A 21,162-nucleotide genomic window follows, 5' to 3' on the forward strand; every position below is an offset into this window, starting at 1 on the left:
GCACCTGCCGATTCACCGGCTCCCGCCCTCCCTCCAAAAAAGAGGAATCGGGGGGACACCGGCACATCACATCACACGAGTAAATCGCGAGTAATCAGCGGGAAGGGAAGGGAAGGGGCGCTGGCTGTTTAGTTTTTTTTTTTTTGGATTTGCCTCCAAAACCGTTCCCTCCGTCTGTCCGCACACATCCGGCTTTTTTGTGGGTGTCACGGCGAGCGAAAAAAAGAAAAAAAAAAAGAAAAGGGAGACGGCGGTGCAAAATGGGTGCCTTGCCGAGTCGAGAGACGCAGCGACGGGGGGTGTACAGTCACCGACATGGACGTAACCGGCGGAATGAGATGGTTCTCATCCCACTTACCGCCGAGTTCTTTCCGGATGAACACTCTCCTCTTTTTGAGCGCCTCTACCGGGCACGGCATCACCGCACGGCGAAGTACTACTACCGTGCCGTGCGTCCTGCGAGCACAGACTGGGATTCGGATTACTACTGCCAGACAATAGCGCATGCGTACGGTCTGGACCTGAGCGATCCTGATGGACCAGACAAGGACGGTCTGTTTGAGAAATCCTTCACGGACAGTATTGAGGGTCTTTATCATCGACTGATACGAGAGACGGAATACTGCATGTGTGAATCGGATGAGGAGCTCAGGCAAAGATATATGGTGCAGCTGCAACAACAACAGCAACAGCAGCGGAAGCAGCAGCAACAACAACAAGAAAGACGGAGGTCCACTCGGCAATTTCCTAGCAGTACACATGAGGAATACTTTGGCACGGGATTAAGTGCCTACGCATCCGGCTACAGGGATGCTGTCATGTACATGCAAGGGAAGGAGCAACACACGCATCGAAACAAAGATGGCACACATGTGACGTCACCGGCCGCCTTTTATCTTCGCCCGGTTCCATGTGCCATTATTTCACGCTATGATGCCCAGAGGCCACATGCCGAGGAGGGGGTGGAGTTTCTTGGAACCACCGTGAAGGTGCTTGGAATGTTTGGACTCTTCCCCACAACCATCCCAATGACCGTCAATGGGGAGACCATCGAGCAGCACATGCTGAAGGCCACTATGTTTGTGGATAAAGACGTTGGGGATCAAATTCTCGGTAATGTTGTGATGCTGGCAGTCCACATGTACGTTCGTCAGTGCTTGGAGGCACGAATAAGGGCACCATACATCCCGATGGTGCCATTTATTCTTCGTGCACCCATCTCCAACATTCCTATTTTACAATTTGTACGGGAGATGCGTGCGCGACTTCAAAGTCTGCTTGACGCCGGCACGCCTCGGAGTGGAGCGCGGCCGGTTCGCGGCGGATCGAGCGGTAGTGGCGGTGGCAAAGGGGGAAGTAGTGCGGTTGGTGGCAGCGGCGCTGCTTCCACCACTGACTGCGCGGATATTGGTGACACGTTTGTGGGGAAATCCGATGCGGATGCATTTCTTTTTGAGGAAGACATACCGAGCGCGACGTCCCCACGGCAGCTCTTTGCGGAGCCGTCGGAGATGAAATGGCTGCGCAATCATGCCAGTCAAAACACCAACCCGGAAGGAACATTGCCGATCCTCATGATGTCTGGTGTGAATGTTCAGCCGACACCTTTGAAGCATCCTTCCATGACGAATATGTCACACGTGCGTCTCCCGGCGTGGGTGACAGAGGCTTCCAATGAAGGCTCTCTTCTTCCGAAAACGGCTACGTCGCAACAACAAAAGCAGTCCAAATTGGCATTTCTTTTCGCTTGTCGTCGAAGTCGCTTTCGCATTTGGGTCGAGGATGGCCGGCTGTGTGTTTGGGCCAGTGCGGCATATGCTCGTCGTGGGTGCCTCCTCCTGGCGCAGCAGTTGACGCTGACGGTGGATAGCAAGGCTTTTCCCTTGCCGCGCTTCTGGAATTACCGTGGCTTGCTGCGGGGTGGAATGACCGTGCCAGAACCAATGCTGCAGAACGATGTGTTTGTCGTGGCGCACGACATGCCCTCTGTGGGGTTGTATCAGGGGGACATCTTGCGCTGCAGTACACCGCGCGAGATGGCAGAACGACAGCAACAACAACAACAACAACAACAGCTACTGTTATCGCAAATTAAACACTCCGGCGGCATGAATTCCGCGGCGGCCACTCCGCCATCGTCTGAGGCGGCCTCCAGGCGTCGAGGGTTTTCTAACTACGGGGTTCTGCCTGCCAAAGAGCCGCCAAGCCCGTCGGAGCAGTCAAGTCAGAAAGTGAACTACACCAGCAACCATGCAAGCAACATCTTCCTGCAGGATCCCAAAGAGGCGCCTACCGGCGCCTTTTGGGTGCATGTATCGTTTGACCGTGAGAATAGTGGGCTTTCTAAAAGCGAGAAGCGGCGGCGTGGCAGTGCGCCGGAGGCACAGCAGTATGACTTTCTCTCGTACAGACAGACGAATGTGGAGGAGGTCCTCTTGTCGTGGATTAAGAAATTATACATTCAGGCACGTGATGTCTTGGAGACCGATGAGCACTGGGTGCGGGATCCGATCACACGGGCCCTGGTGCATGTGGACCGCTATGCCATTTGTCGTGTGGAACATGATGGCATGCGCTACTTCATTGGTATCACACCCCGTTTTGTTGGACAGCAACGGCGCCTGGAGAGGGTGCTTGTGGAGTTGAGGGCGATGCAGGGGGTGGATTCTTCGTATGCATACGGGGATGGCAATAATGATGCGGAGGAGAACAGCGAGGCGGATGAGGGAAGCGCGCCGGAACAAGCATCGATGATGCATGGAGGAGATGCATCCGTGGCATTGCTGGCGGAGGAGGAGGAAGAGGAGGAGGAGACGACGATTCATGCATCGGAGGCAGTGCCGTCCACAACACAGGAGGGAGTCGCACCCTGTGAGGAATGCAATGACATGAACGTCCGTCCAAAATAATAATAATAAAAAAAATTAATAATAAGACTAGTTTACGCGTGACGGCATCCGCGCAAGACAGAGAAAGAAAGACAGAGAGAAGGAGGAGGAGGAAATAAATAAACCAGGCAGCAGCAGTTGACAGAAAAAAAAAAAAAACACGAAACAAAAACAAAACAACAATAACCAAACCAACCAACCAAAAAACGGAAAAGAAAGAACAACATGGAAGTTGCAATGTGAGAAGGCTTCTCGAGTAGGAAGACGGGCACGCATACATCACACACACACGCACACACACACACACACACACACACACATACAAACTATATATATATATATATAAACCCATTTCAATTTTTTGTTTCATTCTTGTGTTGTTGTTTTTCCTTCTTCAGGGGTAAAAACAAAAGTCTAATAATATTACTAACGGACAAAAACAACTATTTTGTATTTTTTCCTTTGCGGATTTAGATTTATGTGCCATCTCTCTCTCTCTCTGTGTGTGTGTGTGTGTGTGTGTGTGTGTGTGTGTGTGTGTGTGATGTATGCGTGTCATCACTTGCTGCATGCAGCGTCGTGTTTATTGGTGGGCCCAATTCATTCATTTGTATGACATGTTTACATGTCACTATTTTGCCTGCATGCATCTCACTTTATTTATTTATTTATTTATTTATTTTTTTTTCATTTTTGGGTCGATCCCCTTCTCTTTTCTGCCTCTCCCCTTTTTCTGCAGGGTGGGAATTATCCACAAGCCAACGGTAGGAGGAGAGAAACAAGAAAAAAGTTTCTTTTTTAGAAAAAGAAGAAAAAAAAAGAAAAGAAAAGGGGAACTTCTCACTTTATTTTTTATTTTAATAGCTTTTTTTTTTCTTTTCTGTATTTTAGTTTGAAAGGAGACCACAGAGCGGGTGTTGCGGGTCACACGCCGTCTTTGCATCCAAGGCCACAGCTGTTGTTATAGCCGGCACGCAACCAGAAGGAGTGAAAGGTGAAAAGGAGCGCTTCTCCACCCACCCCCCTCCATTTTTTTTTTTTTGTTTTTCTCTTTCCTCCTTCTCCCTTTTTCTGTCTCTTTCTCTCTCTTGGTTTTCTTTCAACTCCTGCACGGAAGAGTGTTGGGGGACGCAACGAGGCGGGCGTAGTAGCAGCAGGCGAAAGAGAGAGAGAGAGTGTGTGTGTGCTTGTGTGTCAAGGGGCTGTACAGACAATCGCGTGTCTCCTTCACATGCCGCACCAGCCGCAGTCAACCGGACAAATTGTCTGCCAGGGATGTCAAGTGACATTGGCGTACCCCATCGGTGCCCCCTCCGTGCGCTGCCCGATGTGCACAACCATCACCCCCGTGCAGCAGTTCAGTGTGACGTGTGTGTGCTGCCGCTGCATTCTTATTCTGCCACAGAACACAAGTCTTGCGATGTGCCCGCGCTGTCGAACCGTCATGAGCATCCCTGCAGGCATTCGCGAGGGTCTCACAAGCCAGAAGCCACCGAAGCAGTGCGTGTACATTGACCGTCCAGCCGTTGACGCGTCGGGTCTTTCTGTAGCTCATCTTTCTGTGGGAACCAAACTGGACGATGACCCCAACGCACCGGAAGTGACGCGACGACGATGAAGATGAGGACGACAACGACGACATCTTCTTCTTCTTCTTCTTATTATTATTATTATTGGGCGAAGCGGGAGGAGGTGGGAGGGGGAGGCACGGCTTCTGTAGAGCACGACTCTCCATTCTCCACTCACTCCAACGAGAAGGGAAGGATCATATTATTCACCAAAGGGGGCTGTGCGGATGCGACAGGGTTTTTTTTTTTTTTTTCTCCTGCACAAACAAAAGGTGTAAGAACACGACAAAATCAAAAAAAAAAAAAAAAAAGGGAGCAGAAACAACACGGAACAGTCAGTGGCATGTTATGGAGAGGGAAGAAGATGCAGCGAAACGACGAAAACGAGAAGGACAGGGGCTGCTTGCATATATAAATACATGTGTATATTATATGTGTGGTTTACTTGCTCCCTCCCCCCCCCCTGGCCGTATCCATCAACATTTTTTTATTTGAACTTTTCTTCTTTTTTCTTTTTTTTTTCCCACTGCTGTTGTGGTTGGAACCATCAATGAGGGTGGTTGCCTCAAGGAGGCCAGCCGGTAGAAACGGGGGAAAAAAAAAGAAGGAAAGAAAGAAAGAAAGAAAGAAAAAAAAAGTGAAAGAAGGAAAAAAGGAGGAAAAAAAAAATAATAAAAAATATATATATGAATGCAGCAGAAAAACAGTTTCCAGTAATGCCCCAGCACGAATGGCTGGTATAATGACCACCACGACTTCTTCTGCCGCCAAAACTATTAATAATAAAAACAGAAATTGTGTGTGTATTACTCCAACGCTTATAGAATGAAGAAATGCCTTGTATTCCATTGTGCTTGCTTCCCCCCACTTCTTTTTTTCTTTTCTTTTTCTTTTTTTGCCGCTTTTTTCATTGCTGTTGCTTCACTCCCTTGAACAGCAGGGGATCACTAAGAGTGAAGTACGGCTACCGACATTTTGCCCCCTTGCTGGTGGTGAGATATATACCCATTTGCAGTGAGAAAGTCATTAGAAGCGGCATATATATATATATATATACCTTTACCTGCATAATTGCCGTGTATGTATGAATACATCACCGCATTGTAAAAAGGAGAAGAACAATAAAAGGATACCTGAAACCATTGAACCTTCACAGATGCATTCAGACCGCCATGGTGGCGAAAGAAGAAGGGACGGAACGCATGCGAATGTGCTGGCCAAGGAGTCGTTGCTTCCTCCACATGTTCCGGTGACTGTCACATCGCCCAAGAAAAATACGGTGGGAAATTCTCATGATGTTAGTGAGGAGCAGGTTTGTTTATCGCCAAATGCTGATGCACGGGGTCGATCTGTCGTTCGTCGTATTTGCGCGGAGGAAGAGGCGGCACGGCGAAGTCGTATTTGTTTGCAGCAGTTAGAGTCATGGAAGAACCTGCGCGTGAACGCGTGGAGGGAGCGGATGACGCTGCTCCGACCAGAGGAGCGGTCTGCGTCGCTGCAGAGTTTTAGCGTGCGCACAAGAGAGGACTATGATTCCAGCAGCGACCTGCCATCGCTGTCAGACTCCCCACCATGTCCGTGTGATCCGTTCAACCGCACACTGAGCCCGCCGCAGACTTCGGGGGCTCGAGCTCAGCGTAGCTCTCTCCTGGAGAAGTTCTACGAAGGCGAGGTAATGCGGGAGGCAAGGCGCCGCGTGAGGCGGGAGGAGCTGGAGCGGCAAACTCAAGAGGCCGCGGAGCGGCGTAAGGCTGAGGAAGATAAGAGGCGACGTGAACGCGAGGCGGAGACGCGGCGCTGGATGGAGGAGATGGAGGCGCTGAGGCAACAGGAGCGCGAAGCCCAGCAGCGGCTGCGGGATGAGTTGGTGCAGCGGGAGGAAGCGGAGGAGAACGCGCGTCGGGCCGCGGATCGCGCGAAAGGGGCCGAGGAGCGGCTGGAGTCTGTGCGGCGGGCCTACGATGGGGCCAAGGCGTCCAACAAGGACGCGCTGGATGGGCTGCAGTTACGTGCGCAGCAGGTGGAGATGCTCTCGACGGAAATTCAACGCCTGAAAGACGCAACGGAGGCGCTGCAGCACCAACATACATTAGACGAGCGGCGGCAACAACGGCGAATCGAAGAACTTGAGCACGAGCTTGCCGCCGCCAGTCAAAGGGAGGCAACGGCCTCCAATTGTCTGAGAGAAACTCAGCGTGAGTTAGAGGAGTTGCGGCAGTCCTACGATGAAAAGGAGAAGGCAATGCGAGATGTGAATGCGTCTTTGCGACAAATGCAGCGCAGGACGGAAGACAACGAGCAACAGTTATGTGCAGCTACAAGTGCAGCAGAGGAGGAGGGCCGTCGGGCGGACGAACTGGCGCTGCAGTACAAGGAGGCACAACAAACAATGGAGGATCTTCGCGTGGAGTTGCAGCGTTGCCGTGAAGACGCGACACAATCGCTGAAGGATCAGGCGGCGCGTTTTGAGGCTCTTATCGCAGCGAATGAGTCTGCCGCCGATGCTGCCCTGCGGCAGCTGCAGACAGATCTTGCGGCGTTTCGCCAACGATATGAAGAGCTGCGTCAGGAGCGGGCGGCTGAAAGCGCCGCAACCGAGGCGGAATTGGGAGCGCAGCAGCAGGAGGCAAGGCGGCTTCACGATAACATCAGCGAGTTGCAGAAAAGAATTGACGCCGACGCCGCAGAGTTGGCGGGGTGCAGGCGAGAGTTACAGGAGGAGATTTTGCGCAACGATGAGGCAGAGCGACTGCTGCGCAAGGCAGCTGCGGATATTTCAGCGATGAGTGCGGGGCTTTTGGAACTGCAGAAGGAAAGAGATGGGGGGAATTTACGGTGCGAGCGACTCGAGGCGGTGATACGCGATGCAAACAGCCAGCCGCATCATGCCAGGAATGCCGTGAGCAAACAACAACCACTACAAAATCAGCGGCCTTGCATTAATGAAGCGGCCGCGTTGCGGTGTCTGTTCTTGCGGGATGAAAGAGAGACGGGCTTGCGCGACTTGCCAGAATTGCCTGCGCATGCGACGGGCCGGCACTCATCTTCTGCTCCGCAGGCGGGGACCAGTTGGCTTCAGCCGGTGGAGTCGCAGGCATCCCGCCGCGATTTCCTGGCGAGGTCCGTCGGGCACGTGGACACGTCGCTGGACACACGGCTACGGAGTTTAGCAGCGAAGGTGGATTATGCGGTGGAGGCAATGCTCTTCGCAAGAGATTACGCTCTTCGGAGGCCACGACGAGAAGAAGAAGAGCAGCAGCAGCAGCAGCAGCAGCAGCAGCAACAACAACACCTGACCTCTACCTCACCGCTTAGGGATGAAACTTCCCGTGGGAGAGACCGCCGCCTTGCCGCGGAGTGCGTCGTGAAGCTGATGGAAGCCGTGACTCTGCTGAACGATGCATTGCAGACTGTCGAGCCGATCACTTCAGGGGATGCCACCGGCGTTGTGGGCCATGAGAAGAACTGCCGACTCGCGAAGCACCTGAGGAAGCAGCGGGATATGCTGCACCTTCTGCTGGAGGAGATGCGGGATGTGGACACGTCGGGGCGGCGGCGTATGGCCTCTGCGGCCGTCCTTCTGTGTGACCCTCTCACTGAGCCTCTTGCGACCGCCGTAGCGGAGCGGCTGGGCACGGTGTTGGAGCGTCTTCAACGCGGGGAGCCGTCTCGCACGAGTCATTCAACTGGCCACGCTGGCGGTGACGCTGGGGTTCTAAAGGGCGACAAGATCACTTCCTTCACATCGCCCCCACCTCGGATTCCTCGAGGAGTAAAAAAAGATGATGATTGTGAAGTGGCAGCGAACGGTAGCGCCACGCGTCAAGTTTACGTGAATGGAAGAATCCGTGGGCCAATCCCACGCCACACATTTGGTTTTACTGGGGGGCGCCTACAGGTGTCAAACAACGGCACACGTCTGCAGCGCCTGTTGCTTCCAAGTTTATTGGACACCATGACGGTCTCCGCGCTCGGGGCACTGGACCACCGAACAATTCTCACTACGCAGCAGTCTGCTGCTCCGTCGTGTTTCGAGTACACAATACGGGTATGTATGCATTGCGATGGTCTGCTTGTAGGGTTTGCTGACCGCTATCTGCCTCTGGAGGGGTTTGGTCCGGCGCAGAACTCATTGCGGTACACAAACTGCTACTATCTGCATTTGGGCCGCGGCACTTTATTTTGTCCGGCGCAGGGGATGGTGGACGTGCCTTACCGTGCGTTTCAGCGCGCTGCTCCTGGCATCACCACGAAGGAACCGCTGAGTCACTGTAACAACAACAAGGATGGCGCAACTACTACTACTACTACTACTAATACAAATAATAATACAGCTGCTGTGCGTATCGGTGAGGAGATCAGCTGCTCTCTTGACACGGTGACGCGGACGATACGGTTCCGTCGGGACGATGTTGACTGTGGCGTTGCCTTTGAGCGTGTCAGCCTGAATCGATCGCTTTTTCCTGCTTTTGAGGTGAACTCACGGGGCTGTACGATAGAGTTCGTATGAGTGGAGAGGAGAAGGGGGGTAAAAGGCGGAATGGATGGACAAGCACTGCTGGATTCCTTTTGTTTTTGGGTTCCTCTTTTTTTTTTACGACTTCTCTTTCTTACTTCATTTTTTTCTCTGTACATTATTTCTCTTTGGCGTAATGGGAGGCACTGAGGGATGAATTGAGAGGATTTCAAGCCACAGACGACGGATTTAAAAAGGTAGTGTGAGGGAAGATCTCTTTGCGACTGGATCCTTTTTTTTTTTCTTTTTTGCACTTTTTTTTGTTTCTTCTTTTTTTCTTTTGGCTTGCAGCAGGATGACTGCATCGGTGCCGTTTTCTTCTCTCTGTCTTTCTTAGTGCACGTGTGTTGTGCGTGTTCCGGATGGCCCGATTCCACTCTCTCTCTTTATCTCTCTCTTTATCTCTGTGCACATGTCCATGCAGGTATGCATGTACGTACTGGATGGGAGGCAAACCCCACGTATGGTGGTATACTCCTCCTCCTCCTCCTCCTCCTCTTTCTCACCCCCTCTCTTCTGTTATGCTCTCGCCTTTACTTTTCAACACCGTTCACTCTGTCACTCTCTGTGTGTGTGTGTTTGTGTGTTTGGCTGCACTCTGACAGGGCGACGAAGTAAAACCCTTTTAATAAGGGTCAGCAAACAACACAAAGCAAAATAAAGATACAAAAAAAAAAAAATCAAACAGAGAGAAATATACGTTACATTACAATTATTTATATTTTATTTATTTATTTATTTTTTTTTCTTTTTTACGCATTTACGTACGGACACTCGGGGATGCTGGGGGCGTTGGATCACACCACCACCGATGCCCTTCACAGCTTCCACGATGCGCTACAGCGGGCGCAACAGGCACTCCAGCAGGAGGAATTGCGCCTTGCCCAACTCACACAGACAGTTCGTCAGCAACAGGAGAGCAACCAGTCCAGACGCGACGCGATCCGAAGTCAACAGCAACCGCGCCTGGAGGCACTTCGACGGGAGATCATGCGGGTCCGCTCTCTTTTGGAACGACAGAAGGAAGAGGTGGAGGCACAGCAGCAGCACGTTGAGGCGGTTCGGCGGCCGCGACGCGATGCAGAGGCCGAGAGCCATGCCCACAAGAACTCTTTGCAGCAACTGCAGCGGCAGTACCTCGTCAATTCCGCTGCTGTGCATGCCGAGTTACTGCAGTGGTGGCAGCCACAGAACAGCCTCTTGTCTCTGGAGGCGCAGGTGGCGCGTAAAAGGGAGGAGGCGGCGGCCCTTCAGATGGATGTACAGACGCTACAAGAGATGTTGCGTGAGTACACAGGGGAGCATACACTGGGGACAGAGAACTCGATGATGGAGACGGCGAAGGACGAGAGAGACGGAGGAATGTACATAGCACATGCGGGCGAGAAGAAGGAATTGGCAAATGACAAGGAGAACAGCGATGAAAGGAGGAACTTACCGGCGTTGTTGGAGCAGAAACTCCTGCAGCAACGGGAGGAACGGGAGACATTTGTGCGTCACTCTACCGAAACACTGACGCTGCGGCGCGAGGATGTGGAGCAGCTGAAGACTCGTCTCAAACAACTCTGCGTCGACGTGGAGGCGGCGGATGCGGCGCAGCAGATGGCTCAGCAGGAGTTTCACAGCGCTCTGAATCAACAGAGCGACACGCGGGCGCTCTGCGGCGTCTGTGGGAAGGAGATTGTGTGCTCCTTCGTCTCGTAACAGATGCTGGAGGCATGGATCCTCTCTATATATATATGTGTGTGTGTGTGTGTGAGGGGTGTTGGCATTCATTTGGCAGAGCAACCAACATAAATGCATACAGACATTTTCATTTATTTTTATTATTATTTTTATTATTTTTGTTTGGGTGGCGTTGGGTGGGGGAAAAATGTTTTACCGGGCGGAAGGACGCCGTCTTCATTAAAGAAAGAATGAGAGCCGCACATGCGACCCCGTTGTTTCTTTTTTTTCTTTTTTTTTGGGGGGGGGGGGGATTTTGTTTCACACGTTGACATGCATGTTTTCTTTTCCCCCTTCTTTTATTTTTCTTTTATATATTTTGTTGGCACCGCGCAGTGATTTCACGTCTCAACGCCGGCACACGCCTTCCCTTTTATAAATTCAGTGCGAAAACAGGAACAAAACCAAAACCAAAACCAAAAACACAAAAGAAACACTCGCACACGCATACACGCGCGTAGGACTGCAAGGAACCCACAAAAGAAGGAAGAAAAAAAAAAAAAAAGGAAAGAAGGCGGAGGAAAACCACACGGGAAGGGAGCAGACAACAGCGGCGCACACTTCATTTTTTTTACGCGGACACTTTTTTTTTTTTTTTTTTCACTTCTCACTTCCCGGAGCCGGACGAGGACAACACCGCAGGCCGCTCATTTCATCCAAAGACACAAACACAAACAAAAGAGAGGAGGACAGCGGAGGAGAAAATACAGGCAAAACCCCAAAGAAGAAGAAGAAGAGAGGGAAAAAAAAAAAAAAAACAAAATTTTTTTATTGTCATTGTGCGCCCGAGAACTTTGACGTCGTTGCCGCCAATGTTTTTTCATCCCAGTGCGTTGAGAGGCACGTACGACTTTGGCGGCTCCCAGTTTGTTGCGCTCGGCATGTCGTACCCGCAACCCGCCCCGCCGCCAGTGGGCCACACCGACCACCCACCCGCGGAGATGCGGCTGGCGGCGCCGTCGTATCACACGTACCCACCAACACCGCCGTCATTTACGCAGGGCAGCAGCACAACGAGTTATCCCGGCGGCGTGCCCGCTCCACACGTCATCAGCCACGCCAGGCAAGACAAGAGCAACAATAGAAAAGGATCCAGGCAAGAGTGCGAAAGCAACTTGACGAGCCGTGATACATCGCCTGGGATTCTTTCGGGCAGTGGATGGGGGCTCACCATGCGGTCATCCATGAGTTCTACCGTCTCGCCGATGAGTACACCGCCTATTTACGTCGTCTTGCAACCTTCGCCTTCGCAGAACCCGCGGATGGCTGCAGCGCCTGGCAATTTTGTGAGTTTGCCCCCGCAAGCTACCCTTGTCGCATCCAACCCTTCGTCGAAGGAGAATGGCACCAGATATGAACTTGGCGAGTGGTACGAGGGGGTTGTGAAGCGCTACAATCCGATGCGTGGCTTTGGCTTTCTCACGGCCACACATCACCTTAAGGTCATCTCACCTTCGATCCCCCTTCGGCCACAGCCCCAACAACAACAGCGGCAGAAATCCACGGCGACAACAACGAAAACAACAGTACCACCAACAACGACAGCAGGGGGTGTCGCCACGCAGCTGAAGACGTTGGATGCGAAGGATGACATTGACACGGGGGTGAAAGCGCATGTGGTGCGCACGCCGGTATCCGTTGGGGATATTTTTGTGCATCAGTCTTACATTCAAATGCAAGGCTTCCGTGCACTTTCAGTTGGTGACAAGGTTGTCTTCCGCATTGGTGTTCTGCCGGGAAAGAAGGCTCATCAAGCCGTCTCTGTGCAGCGTACGCAGGAGTCTGGGAAGAGTGTGGCAGCGACAGATTCAGCTTCAAAAGGGGATACTGAGAAGCAGAGATCCACGGAAGAAAAACCAGCTATTCAACAGCCTGCTGCGCCTTTATTCCACACCCGCCAATCTCTGGAGGAGTTGCTGCAGAACTTGGCGAAGAATAACACGAGTCATGATGGAGAACTGGCAAGTGAGCTGCCTCTTTCCATGCACTCCCTGAATGCAGAAATGCGGGTGGAGGACGGCATGGAAGGGTGTAGCCTGCCAACACCCATGTTCAACCGCAACTTTGCTTCCTTCGGGGCCACAAACGCCTTGGATGAACCGGAGACTCTCTCCTACACCAATACAGAGATGAATTTACCAGACGATGACGAGGTGTGTGACTTTCTCGCCACATTTGGTGGTAATTGAACCGACAGGAGCGTGAAAAAACAACAAACAAACAAACAAACAAAAACCAAAAGGAAAAGATAAAAAGGAGGGTGATGGCAAAAGTATATTTTGAGCTTTTTTTTTCTCTTTACACATTTTTTTATTATTTGATTCGTATTTATATATATATATATATATTTATATAAAGTTATTTATTTATTTATACATATAGTTATATATATATATATATATATACATACATACACATAAATATATATATATATATATATCTATACATACATTTTATACATATGTGTACGCGCGGATAGACATGCACATACAACAACAACAACAACCACAAAAAAATTTTTTTTTTTTTTTTTTACCCTCCCTTCCATCCCACTTTTTCTTTTTTTGTTTTGTTTTGTTTTCCCTTGCCCATTATCTTTTTTGTTTTTTTGTTTTGTTTTATAACCTCCTTTCTTTCTCTCTCTCTCTCTTCTGTCTGTGTGCTGTCAGGTGGTTGCAATCAATGTATCTATGTATGTATGTACTTCTGTGTGTGTGTGTGCCGTTATTCTGCCAATTCCCGGTTGCCGCCTGTGCAGGTGCCTTGCGCATAGCCGCAGTGGTGTTATATAAAGAGAGGAGGAGGAGGAGGTACTGAAGGGGGAGGGGAGGAATAAAGACATGCACACAGGGCAGAGAAGAAGAAAAAAACAGACAGACAGGGAGAAGGGGGAGTGGGCCATATATACATACATGTATATATATGTATATGTGTGTATGTGCATGTATGTATATTTATGTATGACATCTATGAAAGTACCATTTCTTATTTTTATTTTTATTTTTATTTTTATTTTTATTTTTATTTTTATTAAAGGATCACGTTTATCATCTATACACATTACACATACACCCACCTTCCCACCTCCCCAAAACAGCTGCCCCCCTCGTTGTTTTTTTTTTTTTTTTTCTTTTGGGTTATTCATGTATAATTGCATCCATTACATGCCCACCTATACCTGCCTGTTTGCCTGCCTGCCCGCCTGTGTGTGTGTGTTTGTGTGGTGGCAGGGATGGCAGGAAGGAAGGGAGGAGTTTATGAATGGACATGAAAAGAAAGACGAAGGAGATACCTATATAACTATATAAATATATATATATTAAAAGAAAGAGAGAGAGAAGGGAGAAAGGGCACATCCACACATCCACACATCCACACATGCACATAGGCACACAGGCACAGGCATTTGTACTTACGGCGTGCATGAACGGAGCCCCTTTTTTATATAAAAAAGAAAAAAAAAAAAAAAAAAGAGTATCAAAAGGAAGAAAAATATGAAAATATAACAGAAATGAAGAAATTAATTACTTAATTAATTGAGGATGAAAGAAGGAAGAGAGAGATGTATTGGAGACGGGCACACACACACACACATGTCACGTGAATAAACAAAAAAAAAAAGAGGGGTGCCGGTGAGAGGAGGGGGACAAAAGAACGAAAGAGAAATGATGACTATTAATATTAATAATATTAATATTATGATGATGATGATGATGATGACTGTACATATAAGTGCCTTTGTAGTGTACGCAAACATGTGCGGGGGACACGCTGTTGTGGGGCGGCGAAAGAAAGAAAGAAAGAAAGAGGGGATTGGATTGGAGGCCCTTCAAAAGAACAAAAACAAACAAAAAAAAAAGGAGGAGGGGGGGAGTTGTCGTGTGGGATGTCAACACCGCGTGGCTGCACAACTGCCCCTTTTCCTCTTCCTTCCCCCCCCCTTCAGTACTTCCCTCTCTCTCTCCTTATATGCTGCAGGGGCTCCTACTGCCTCTGCCTCTCCCCTTCAACGTGGGAGGAGGGGCGCAGCGGCGATGATGACAATAAAACACACAAACGAAAAGAGTAGTAAACATGAGCGTCAATTAGAAGAAATGAACATTTTTTTATTTTTATTTTTACTTTTATTTTTAACAAGAAGGCCAAACAAACAAACAAACAAACAAAAACGATTTTATCATATGTTTTTTTTCTTTCTTTTTTTTTCCTTGTTTTTTTGCCCCCGCACACAAACACACAAAAACAAAATTTTATGGACGTTTATAAATAACCCCTCCATTTTTTTGGCGTGGCTGCGAACCACACAGAGACACATACAGAGAGAGAAAAAAAAAAAAAAAAAAAAAAAATGACATTACATGTACATTTTGTACGAATGTTTTATTTCCCAATGTACATGCGTGCTAGACATTGTTGAGATGATGTATAGAGATACAAGTATACATAACTGTTCTGTGATGACTACCTCTCTCTCTTCGTGTGCCAATATATATATATACACATAACATACACACATATATATATATAGCAGCCATATACATGTATGTACTTATATATATATATATATAACGAGAGGGAGAGCGAGAGGAGGGAGAAATAAAAAATAAAAAAATAAAAAATGGATGAGTAAGGATCATACATTTTAAAGAACCTCATTTATACCTCTTTGCTTTTTTTATTTTATTTTATTTTATTTTATTTTTTTTTCTTTTTTTTTTTTGTGGTTTGATTTGATCTTATTGTGCTGTTTTTTATTTTATTTTTGTTTTGTCCTTTTTATTTCTGCTTGATTGATTGTACGTGTCTTTTACAAAATTTTTTTTTCTTTTTTCTTTTTTTCTCTTGTGGCTTTTATTATTATTAAATTTTTGGCTCTTTTCCATTTATTGTGATTTATTTGCTTTTCTTTTCTGGTGAGGCGGCGGGGTGGGTGGGTGGGTGGGTGTGGGGGATGACTTGTCGTTATGATCCCACGGGACGACACCGCCTTACGCGTGTTTATTTGTGTTTTTGTTTCTTTTCCCCCCCCTTTTTTTTTTTGTTCCTCTTCTGCCGCGCCGTTCTTCCATTCAGGCGTTCCGTTCGGGGGCGTGTTGCATGGCGAAGGCACACATGTACACACAAATACACACGGCAGAGAGAGAGAGAGGGGGAAAACAATCATGCGTCAGCGTGCGGCATGAATATATACATATATATGTGTGTGTATAACGGCATGCAGTGTGACATGGACAGGGGCAGTGTGCCTACACACAATGAGAGAGAGGGAGAGAGAACGGGTCATATGTGCACTCTACCTGTACGTATATATATATTGTATGTATATATATACGTATGTACATGTGTATGTACATCAGGGTGTCTGTGTGTCCAATGACGGTGTGTTTGCCTGTTTTGTCTATTAGGCTCCAGCAATATTGATGATGGATGAAGTGATCTCTTGGCACCGTTTTTCTCTTTTTTTTTTTTTGCTTTTTTTGTTGAAACCTCGTTCTTTTTTTTTTTTTCCTTTTTTTTTTATTATTATCTTTTTTTGATGTACTTTTCTTTCTTTTTTCCTTTTTTTCTTTTTTTTGTGTTTTATTTTAGTTGACATTCCCAGCACTCATCTCGGTGTGTGGGTGCGTGTGTTCCTCCGCTTTACTGTTTCTCTCCCCCCCCTCTTCCTTCTACCTCTGTTTGACGGGGCATTCATCCAATAAAAAAGAAAAAACAAAAAACGCACACGGACACGTGTTATTTCCCTCGTGAGTTTTATTTTACTTTTTTTTCTTTTTTTTTTTTTTGGCGGGTCGGGTGGGGCGTGGACGCGGGATTTGAAACTTCTTTTTTTCTTCCTTTCCTTTCCCCCGTTGCGATTTTTATTTTACTTTTTTTTTTTGTTTGTTTGTGTTTTGTGTTCATTCCACTTCCGCTCCTTTTCTTACAGTTGTGGCGGCAACACACACCCACAGGCGGGCAGGCATGGAGGCTTTGAGTGGGTGTCAGTGTGGCCGCTTTGAGGGACGGAATGGCTGACGATGAGTGGGAGCGGGGCGGATTGTTATGAAACCTTCCTTTCCCTCCTTCCTTCCTTCCCTCTTTTTTTTTTTTTTCTTCTTCTTTTGACGTTTTTGTTTATTTATTTTTGTGTTTTCCGCTGGCCATTTATTTCCCCACCCCCTTCCCTCCGGCGTTCATTACATCCATACAGATATATTTATCTTATATACACTCTGTGTGTATGCATGTGTGTGTGGGTGCATGTGTGTGATTTGGGATGATTGGATTTTTATTTTATTTTTATTTTCTCTTTATATATATATATATGCGATGTAAATAATAAAAACAAATTAATATATAAATATATATATTTATATCGGAAGGCAACAAACAAAACAAAAAACAACGGATGGACGGACGTGTGACAAGGGGAGAGCGGGACGGTGTGAGCGAGCGAAAAGGAAATGGTCAGTCGGGTAGTGATGACATCTGTATAATATGTATGTATGTATGTGTGTGTGTGTATGTATATACTCAATGTGCCTCTCCCCCTCTCTCTCTTTCTCCCTCTTTGTGTGTGCACATATGCATGACGCTACATGAGTGTGGCGGTGGCGTTGATGCCTCGTAAAGGAAACAACAAAAAAAAAAAAAACAAAAAAACAAAAACGGAAGCGGAAAAGAGAAGAGAGGGGATGAGGTGGGGAGATGCCCTTGTCCTTTTTTTTCCGCCTCCTTTTCTTCTTCTTTTTCTCCTTTTTTTTTTATTGTCTCCCAGCAAGAGAAATAAGACTGTGACCCACACGTACTGTGACACAACGACAATGAACGGTACGGTGCAACGGCAGCGAGAGGAAAAGGAAGAGGCGGGAGAAGGAGGAGGATGAAAGGAAGAAGACAATAAACAGCACTAATACATACGCATTCATATCTGTTTTTTTTTTTTTTTTTTTTGTGGCGAGGGATGTGGAAGTGAATATTGGGGAATGACGCAACAACACACACATATACATGTACACATGTACAGGGAGGAGGTGGGGAGGTGGGGGGAGAACAGGCAGTCGTGCATGAGGAGACACATAAGTACACGTGTGGTGCGAATTGAGTAATTGCATGTGTGTGGTGGGAAACCCCGTCTCTCTGTTTGTGTGCTACGAAGGATTGAATCGACACATACATACACATACACATATATACACATACAAATATATATAAATATACCGCCAGTCCCTCCATTTTCCTCTCGCATAACTCAACGTGATTTTCTTTTTGTTTGTCTTTTTCCACATCTTTTATTTTTATTTTTATTTATTTTTCTTTTATTTTTCTTTTTTTCTCTGGTTTGCCCGTTATTTACTTTTTTATTTTATTTTTGTTTTTATTATTGATCGGAGCAGCACAGTGGCGGTGTGTGTGTGTGTGTGTTTCTGTGCGGGGAGCAGCACGGGGCGGTTACTTTGGGAAGTGGCCATGAGGGAGAGAAAGAGAGGGATGTGACAGGTGGCGCCCGTATCTTTCTTTTTTTTTCTTTTTTTTTTCTTTTTTTCTGTATTTATTTGTTTGCTTTCATAACTTTTTTCTTTTGTCGTGCCATCGCGGCTGCGCATTACGCACTGACATCGTGGATCCATGAGAGTTTACATGCCGTCTTTACTGTTTTTTTTTTCTTTTGTTTGATTTTTATTTGGCTTCTGCGTGGTGTCACAGTCATGGAGTGTCCCTTTTGATGGCCGCTCAGCCGTGAAAAGAGGGGTGTGGAGGCGGAGGTGCCTGGTGTGTGCATGCACCCTTTTTTTTTTTTTTTCCTCTTTCTTTCCATTTTCCTCTTGCTTCTTGTGGCTGGGGACATTGTCCAGTAGTCATCGTTACTGCGCCATCATCGGTGCTCCCGAGGGAAAGAGGGGGTGGGGGGAAAAAAAAGAAGGACAGGAGTTGTAGGCTTTGCAAGAGGCGCTCTGTGTGTGTGTGTGTGTGTGTGGGAGGAGAACAACACCTGGGCGTGACGGCAGCGCAGTGCTGGTGTCGTGTAGTGCGCCTGTAGGTCTGGCCCTTGTTGATTGACGGCCACGTGTCGTGCTTACACACACGTAAAAAAAAAAAAAAAAGAAATAAATGGACACGGTCGACCCGAGAGGCGCTCAAGGAGAGAGTGAGAAAAACAACAACAACAACAACAACAACGGCAACGGCAAAGAAGGCGGCGGCGGCTCCCAGGCGAAGGCGGCGAGCGAAAAGAATGTCGAGACGGTGCGACGTGTGTTCACACCAAAGTGCCTGAAGTGCGGGGTGACGTTTCCGTCCCCGCGGAGGACGATTCCGCCGAAGCGCTGGGAATGCCCCACGAAGGGCTGCGGCGGGAAGCTGTGGCAGCCGGACGATGCATCGCAGGTGTGCGATGTGTGCGGGGCGATGGTGGCACGCTTCACTCGACATCACTGCCGTCGTTGTGGCTACCTGACATGCTCCAAATGCCTGAAATTTAAGACGATCCTCACCGAATGGTCGCTGACGGAGAAACAGCGTGTCTGCCGTCGCTGTGCGGTGCCTGCGGTGCCAGTGGCGATATCGGGATGGCTGCTGAAACTTGGCCAGCGTGCCACCTTCTTTGGGGAGAAGCTACACATGCGATACTTTGAGCTGCGTGGGACCGTGTTGCTCTACGGCAGGGCGAAGAGTAACGGTGAGGCCGATGAGGGGTTGACATCTGTGTCCCTTCCGAAGGATGCACGGCGGGGACGAGGTACAGGTAGCGGCATTAGTACAATTGATGGTGCCAACAGCAGCTCCAACAATAGTCATATGAATAGTAAAAATAATAACAACAATAACAACTGCGGTAGTAGCAGCAGCAGCAGTAATACCCAACCACCCAATTCGGTTCTCACTGGACAGATTGACATTTCCGGGGCGAAGGTGATGGACGTGGCGATTCACCCACATGCCTTTTGTATCGTTGGTCCATTTCTGCCGCGCGGCTACGTGCTTTCTGCTTCTAGTCAGGCCGCGAAGACGCAGTGGGTGGAAGCCATCCGGGAGCAGGTGCGGAAGGCACATCAGCAACGCGGGGATGAGGAATTTGAGGATGACTTGGAGAATACGGAGAAGGTGCTATACGCAGGGAGTGGTGCTGATAAAAATGTAAATGTGTCTATGCGAGACTTTGAGCTGCTGACGGTTATTGGGTTGGGCAGCTTTGGGCGTGTGATGCGAGCCAGGCACAAGGCGACGGGAAAGATTTACGCTTTGAAAATCCTCGACAAGGATCAGGTGGTTCAGCACCATCTGGTGCCCCACACGAATGCCGAGAAGCTCATCCTCAGCGAGATTTCCCACCCGTTTGTGGTGAAGCTTTACTACGCCTTTCAGACGAAGCGACATCTCATTCTTGTGCTGGAGTTTCTGTGCGGCGGGGAACTGTTTTTCCACTTGCAGCGCTGCAAGCGGTTTGATGAAAAGCGTGCACGCTTCTACACGGCGGAGATTGGTATGGCGGTGGAGTACATCCACAGCAAGAGTGTTCTCTACCGCGATCTGAAGCCGGAGAACCTCGTGCTAGACCGCGAGGGGCACGTGGTGCTGACGGACTTTGGCCTTGCGAAGCGCGACGTGGCGGAAGACGTGCGGACCCACACCTTCTGCGGCACCCCAGAGTACATGGCGCCGGAGCTGGTGAAGAAGTCCGGCCACACCACCGCCGTCGACTGGTGGAGCCTCGGGGCCTTTTTGTACGAGATGGTGGACGGCATGCCGCCCTTCTACTCACCGAACGTGGCGGAGATGTACGAGATGATTCTGCACAAGCCGCTTGTCTGTCCGGCGAGGTTTTCGCCTGAGCTGAAGTCACTCCTGGGACGCCTGCTGGAGAAGGACCCGTTGAAGCGCATGACGAGCGGCGAAGAGTTTCGTGCCCACCCGTTTTTTAAGGGACTTGACTTTGACAAACTTCTGCGGCGCGAGATACGACCGAATTTCGTGCCGGATGTCAGACGCAACGACCTCCGGTACTTTGACAAGCGATTCCTCCATGAGAGCACGAAGATCGCACAGTTGGATCAGCCATGCGACCCGAGCGACCCAGTCAGCCGCGCATTTGAGGGGTATGAGTTCAACGTTCACGTGCCCACGACGCAGCCCGCGATGGAGGAAAGACGTGATGGTGTCGACAGTCATGACGACGACGGCGGCGACGTGAAGGACGGGGGAGGAGATGCCACACACACGGCGTGAGGTGGGACCGTTGGACAAGGGCAGGGGACACATAAATGTGGCCTCCATATAGAATATGCACGTACATGCGTGTCTTGCTGGGTTGCGCCGAGTCTTTCTCCACACACACAAATTTACAGACAACCGGAAAGGAAATACGCATGGGATTTATATAGCAACCGTAGGAAGAGACAAAGAAAATGTGAATATGAACGTGCTGCGTGTCGTTGGTTTTTCCTTTTTTTTTTTTTTTGTGGTTGTTTTCTGCGAAACACCC

General features: G+C 48.7%; 7 protein-coding genes across 7 annotated transcripts, besides 87 other annotated features; all 7 read left to right on the plus strand.

The window, feature by feature from the left end:
• Window positions 1-186: part of a sequence feature (areas merged during assembly that could not be assigned to a particular haplotype. This can correspond to areas where the two haplotypes were merged or to regions with more than two copies in the genome that were merged during assembly.) that runs on past the window's edge.
• Window positions 187-1,766: a sequence feature (heterozygous, Esmeraldo-like haplotype).
• Tc00.1047053509007.10 (hypothetical protein, conserved) lies at window positions 261-2,909 on the plus strand (the record flags this gene model as incomplete). Its single annotated transcript, XM_812279.1, has 1 exon — window positions 261-2,909. One exon carries the CDS (start codon window positions 261-263, stop codon window positions 2,907-2,909), a length of 2,649 nt encoding a protein of 882 aa, XP_817372.1.
• Window positions 668-718: a microsatellite.
• Window positions 1,767-1,888: a sequence feature (areas merged during assembly that could not be assigned to a particular haplotype. This can correspond to areas where the two haplotypes were merged or to regions with more than two copies in the genome that were merged during assembly.).
• Window positions 1,889-9,161: a sequence feature (heterozygous, Esmeraldo-like haplotype).
• Window positions 2,044-2,074: a microsatellite.
• Window positions 2,789-2,813: a microsatellite.
• Window positions 2,903-2,934: a sequence feature (AT_rich).
• Window positions 3,030-3,114: a sequence feature (A-rich).
• Window positions 3,158-3,212: a microsatellite.
• Window positions 3,389-3,444: a microsatellite.
• Window positions 3,544-3,581: a microsatellite.
• Window positions 3,691-3,719: a microsatellite.
• Window positions 3,918-3,989: a sequence feature (CT-rich).
• Tc00.1047053509007.14 (hypothetical protein, conserved) lies at window positions 4,120-4,506 on the plus strand (the record flags this gene model as incomplete). Its single annotated transcript, XM_812288.1, has 1 exon — window positions 4,120-4,506. The coding sequence occupies one exon, from the start codon at window positions 4,120-4,122 to the stop codon at window positions 4,504-4,506; it is 387 nt and encodes a 128-aa protein (XP_817381.1).
• Window positions 4,491-4,528: a microsatellite.
• Window positions 5,053-5,125: a sequence feature (GA-rich).
• Window positions 5,541-8,966, plus strand: Tc00.1047053509007.20 (hypothetical protein, conserved; the record flags this gene model as incomplete). The annotated part of the gene is made up of 1 exon (XM_812280.1): window positions 5,541-8,966. The coding sequence occupies one exon, from the start codon at window positions 5,541-5,543 to the stop codon at window positions 8,964-8,966; it is 3,426 nt and encodes a 1,141-aa protein (XP_817373.1).
• Window positions 7,708-7,747: a microsatellite.
• Window positions 8,751-8,776: a microsatellite.
• Window positions 9,162-9,806: a sequence feature (areas merged during assembly that could not be assigned to a particular haplotype. This can correspond to areas where the two haplotypes were merged or to regions with more than two copies in the genome that were merged during assembly.).
• Window positions 9,205-9,254: a sequence feature (T-rich).
• Window positions 9,447-9,476: a microsatellite.
• Window positions 9,685-9,717: a microsatellite.
• On the plus strand, window positions 9,753-10,676 carry Tc00.1047053509007.30 (hypothetical protein, conserved; the record flags this gene model as incomplete). Its single annotated transcript, XM_812281.1, has 1 exon — window positions 9,753-10,676. One exon carries the CDS (start codon window positions 9,753-9,755, stop codon window positions 10,674-10,676), a length of 924 nt encoding a protein of 307 aa, XP_817374.1.
• Window positions 9,807-10,133: a sequence feature (heterozygous, Esmeraldo-like haplotype).
• Window positions 10,134-10,863: a sequence feature (areas merged during assembly that could not be assigned to a particular haplotype. This can correspond to areas where the two haplotypes were merged or to regions with more than two copies in the genome that were merged during assembly.).
• Window positions 10,789-10,812: a microsatellite.
• Window positions 10,864-11,723: a sequence feature (areas merged during assembly that could not be assigned to a particular haplotype. This can correspond to areas where the two haplotypes were merged or to regions with more than two copies in the genome that were merged during assembly.).
• Window positions 11,085-11,133: a sequence feature (A-rich).
• Window positions 11,176-11,210: a sequence feature (A-rich).
• Window positions 11,355-11,460: a sequence feature (A-rich).
• On the plus strand, window positions 11,510-12,886 carry Tc00.1047053509007.40 (hypothetical protein, conserved; the record flags this gene model as incomplete). Its single annotated transcript, XM_812282.1, has 1 exon — window positions 11,510-12,886. One exon carries the CDS (start codon window positions 11,510-11,512, stop codon window positions 12,884-12,886), a length of 1,377 nt encoding a protein of 458 aa, XP_817375.1.
• Window positions 11,724-12,114: a sequence feature (heterozygous, Esmeraldo-like haplotype).
• Window positions 12,115-12,294: a sequence feature (areas merged during assembly that could not be assigned to a particular haplotype. This can correspond to areas where the two haplotypes were merged or to regions with more than two copies in the genome that were merged during assembly.).
• Window positions 12,176-12,244: a microsatellite.
• Window positions 12,295-14,611: a sequence feature (heterozygous, Esmeraldo-like haplotype).
• Window positions 12,909-12,930: a microsatellite.
• Window positions 13,023-13,189: a microsatellite.
• Window positions 13,207-13,232: a sequence feature (AT_rich).
• Window positions 13,260-13,317: a sequence feature (T-rich).
• Window positions 13,380-13,418: a microsatellite.
• Window positions 13,598-13,668: a microsatellite.
• Window positions 13,680-13,729: a microsatellite.
• Window positions 13,875-13,902: a microsatellite.
• Window positions 13,991-14,022: a sequence feature (AT_rich).
• Window positions 14,145-14,169: a microsatellite.
• Window positions 14,363-15,049, plus strand: Tc00.1047053509007.50 (uncharacterized protein; the record flags this gene model as incomplete). Its single annotated transcript, XM_812283.1, has 1 exon — window positions 14,363-15,049. The coding sequence occupies one exon, from the start codon at window positions 14,363-14,365 to the stop codon at window positions 15,047-15,049; it is 687 nt and encodes a 228-aa protein (XP_817376.1).
• Window positions 14,371-14,395: a sequence feature (AT_rich).
• Window positions 14,396-14,417: a microsatellite.
• Window positions 14,484-14,505: a microsatellite.
• Window positions 14,612-14,800: a sequence feature (areas merged during assembly that could not be assigned to a particular haplotype. This can correspond to areas where the two haplotypes were merged or to regions with more than two copies in the genome that were merged during assembly.).
• Window positions 14,613-14,664: a sequence feature (CT-rich).
• Window positions 14,801-14,830: a microsatellite.
• Window positions 14,801-14,904: a sequence feature (heterozygous, Esmeraldo-like haplotype).
• Window positions 14,841-14,864: a microsatellite.
• Window positions 14,882-14,915: a microsatellite.
• Window positions 14,905-15,173: a sequence feature (areas merged during assembly that could not be assigned to a particular haplotype. This can correspond to areas where the two haplotypes were merged or to regions with more than two copies in the genome that were merged during assembly.).
• Window positions 15,023-15,046: a microsatellite.
• Window positions 15,174-15,201: a sequence feature (haploid, Esmeraldo-like haplotype).
• Window positions 15,183-15,265: a microsatellite.
• Window positions 15,202-15,683: a sequence feature (areas merged during assembly that could not be assigned to a particular haplotype. This can correspond to areas where the two haplotypes were merged or to regions with more than two copies in the genome that were merged during assembly.).
• Window positions 15,292-15,317: a sequence feature (AT_rich).
• Window positions 15,371-15,460: a sequence feature (T-rich).
• Window positions 15,513-15,609: a sequence feature (T-rich).
• Window positions 15,622-15,642: a microsatellite.
• Window positions 15,684-16,100: a sequence feature (areas merged during assembly that could not be assigned to a particular haplotype. This can correspond to areas where the two haplotypes were merged or to regions with more than two copies in the genome that were merged during assembly.).
• Window positions 15,996-16,048: a microsatellite.
• Window positions 16,101-16,145: a sequence feature (heterozygous, Esmeraldo-like haplotype).
• Window positions 16,146-16,390: a sequence feature (areas merged during assembly that could not be assigned to a particular haplotype. This can correspond to areas where the two haplotypes were merged or to regions with more than two copies in the genome that were merged during assembly.).
• Window positions 16,147-16,284: a sequence feature (T-rich).
• Window positions 16,391-17,018: a sequence feature (areas merged during assembly that could not be assigned to a particular haplotype. This can correspond to areas where the two haplotypes were merged or to regions with more than two copies in the genome that were merged during assembly.).
• Window positions 16,450-16,483: a microsatellite.
• Window positions 16,749-16,781: a microsatellite.
• Window positions 16,782-16,833: a sequence feature (T-rich).
• Window positions 16,914-16,949: a microsatellite.
• Window positions 16,965-16,986: a sequence feature (AT_rich).
• Window positions 16,992-17,056: a microsatellite.
• Window positions 17,019-17,589: a sequence feature (areas merged during assembly that could not be assigned to a particular haplotype. This can correspond to areas where the two haplotypes were merged or to regions with more than two copies in the genome that were merged during assembly.).
• Window positions 17,177-17,212: a microsatellite.
• Window positions 17,222-17,250: a microsatellite.
• Window positions 17,321-17,348: a microsatellite.
• Window positions 17,393-17,445: a sequence feature (CT-rich).
• Window positions 17,531-17,577: a sequence feature (GA-rich).
• Window positions 17,590-21,162: part of a sequence feature (heterozygous, Esmeraldo-like haplotype) that runs on past the window's edge.
• Window positions 17,614-17,633: a microsatellite.
• Window positions 17,853-17,899: a microsatellite.
• Window positions 17,970-18,062: a sequence feature (T-rich).
• Window positions 18,194-18,225: a microsatellite.
• Window positions 18,636-18,657: a microsatellite.
• Window positions 18,792-20,906, plus strand: Tc00.1047053509007.60 (rac serine-threonine kinase, putative; the record flags this gene model as incomplete). The annotated part of the gene is made up of 1 exon (XM_812284.1): window positions 18,792-20,906. One exon carries the CDS (start codon window positions 18,792-18,794, stop codon window positions 20,904-20,906), a length of 2,115 nt encoding a protein of 704 aa, XP_817377.1.
• Window positions 18,837-18,871: a microsatellite.
• Window positions 19,454-19,539: a microsatellite.

Source organism: Trypanosoma cruzi, genomic scaffold (assembly GCF_000209065.1).
Source record: "Trypanosoma cruzi strain CL Brener 1047053517119 genomic scaffold, whole genome shotgun sequence".
Lineage (NCBI taxonomy): Eukaryota > Euglenozoa > Kinetoplastea > Trypanosomatida > Trypanosomatidae > Trypanosoma > Trypanosoma cruzi.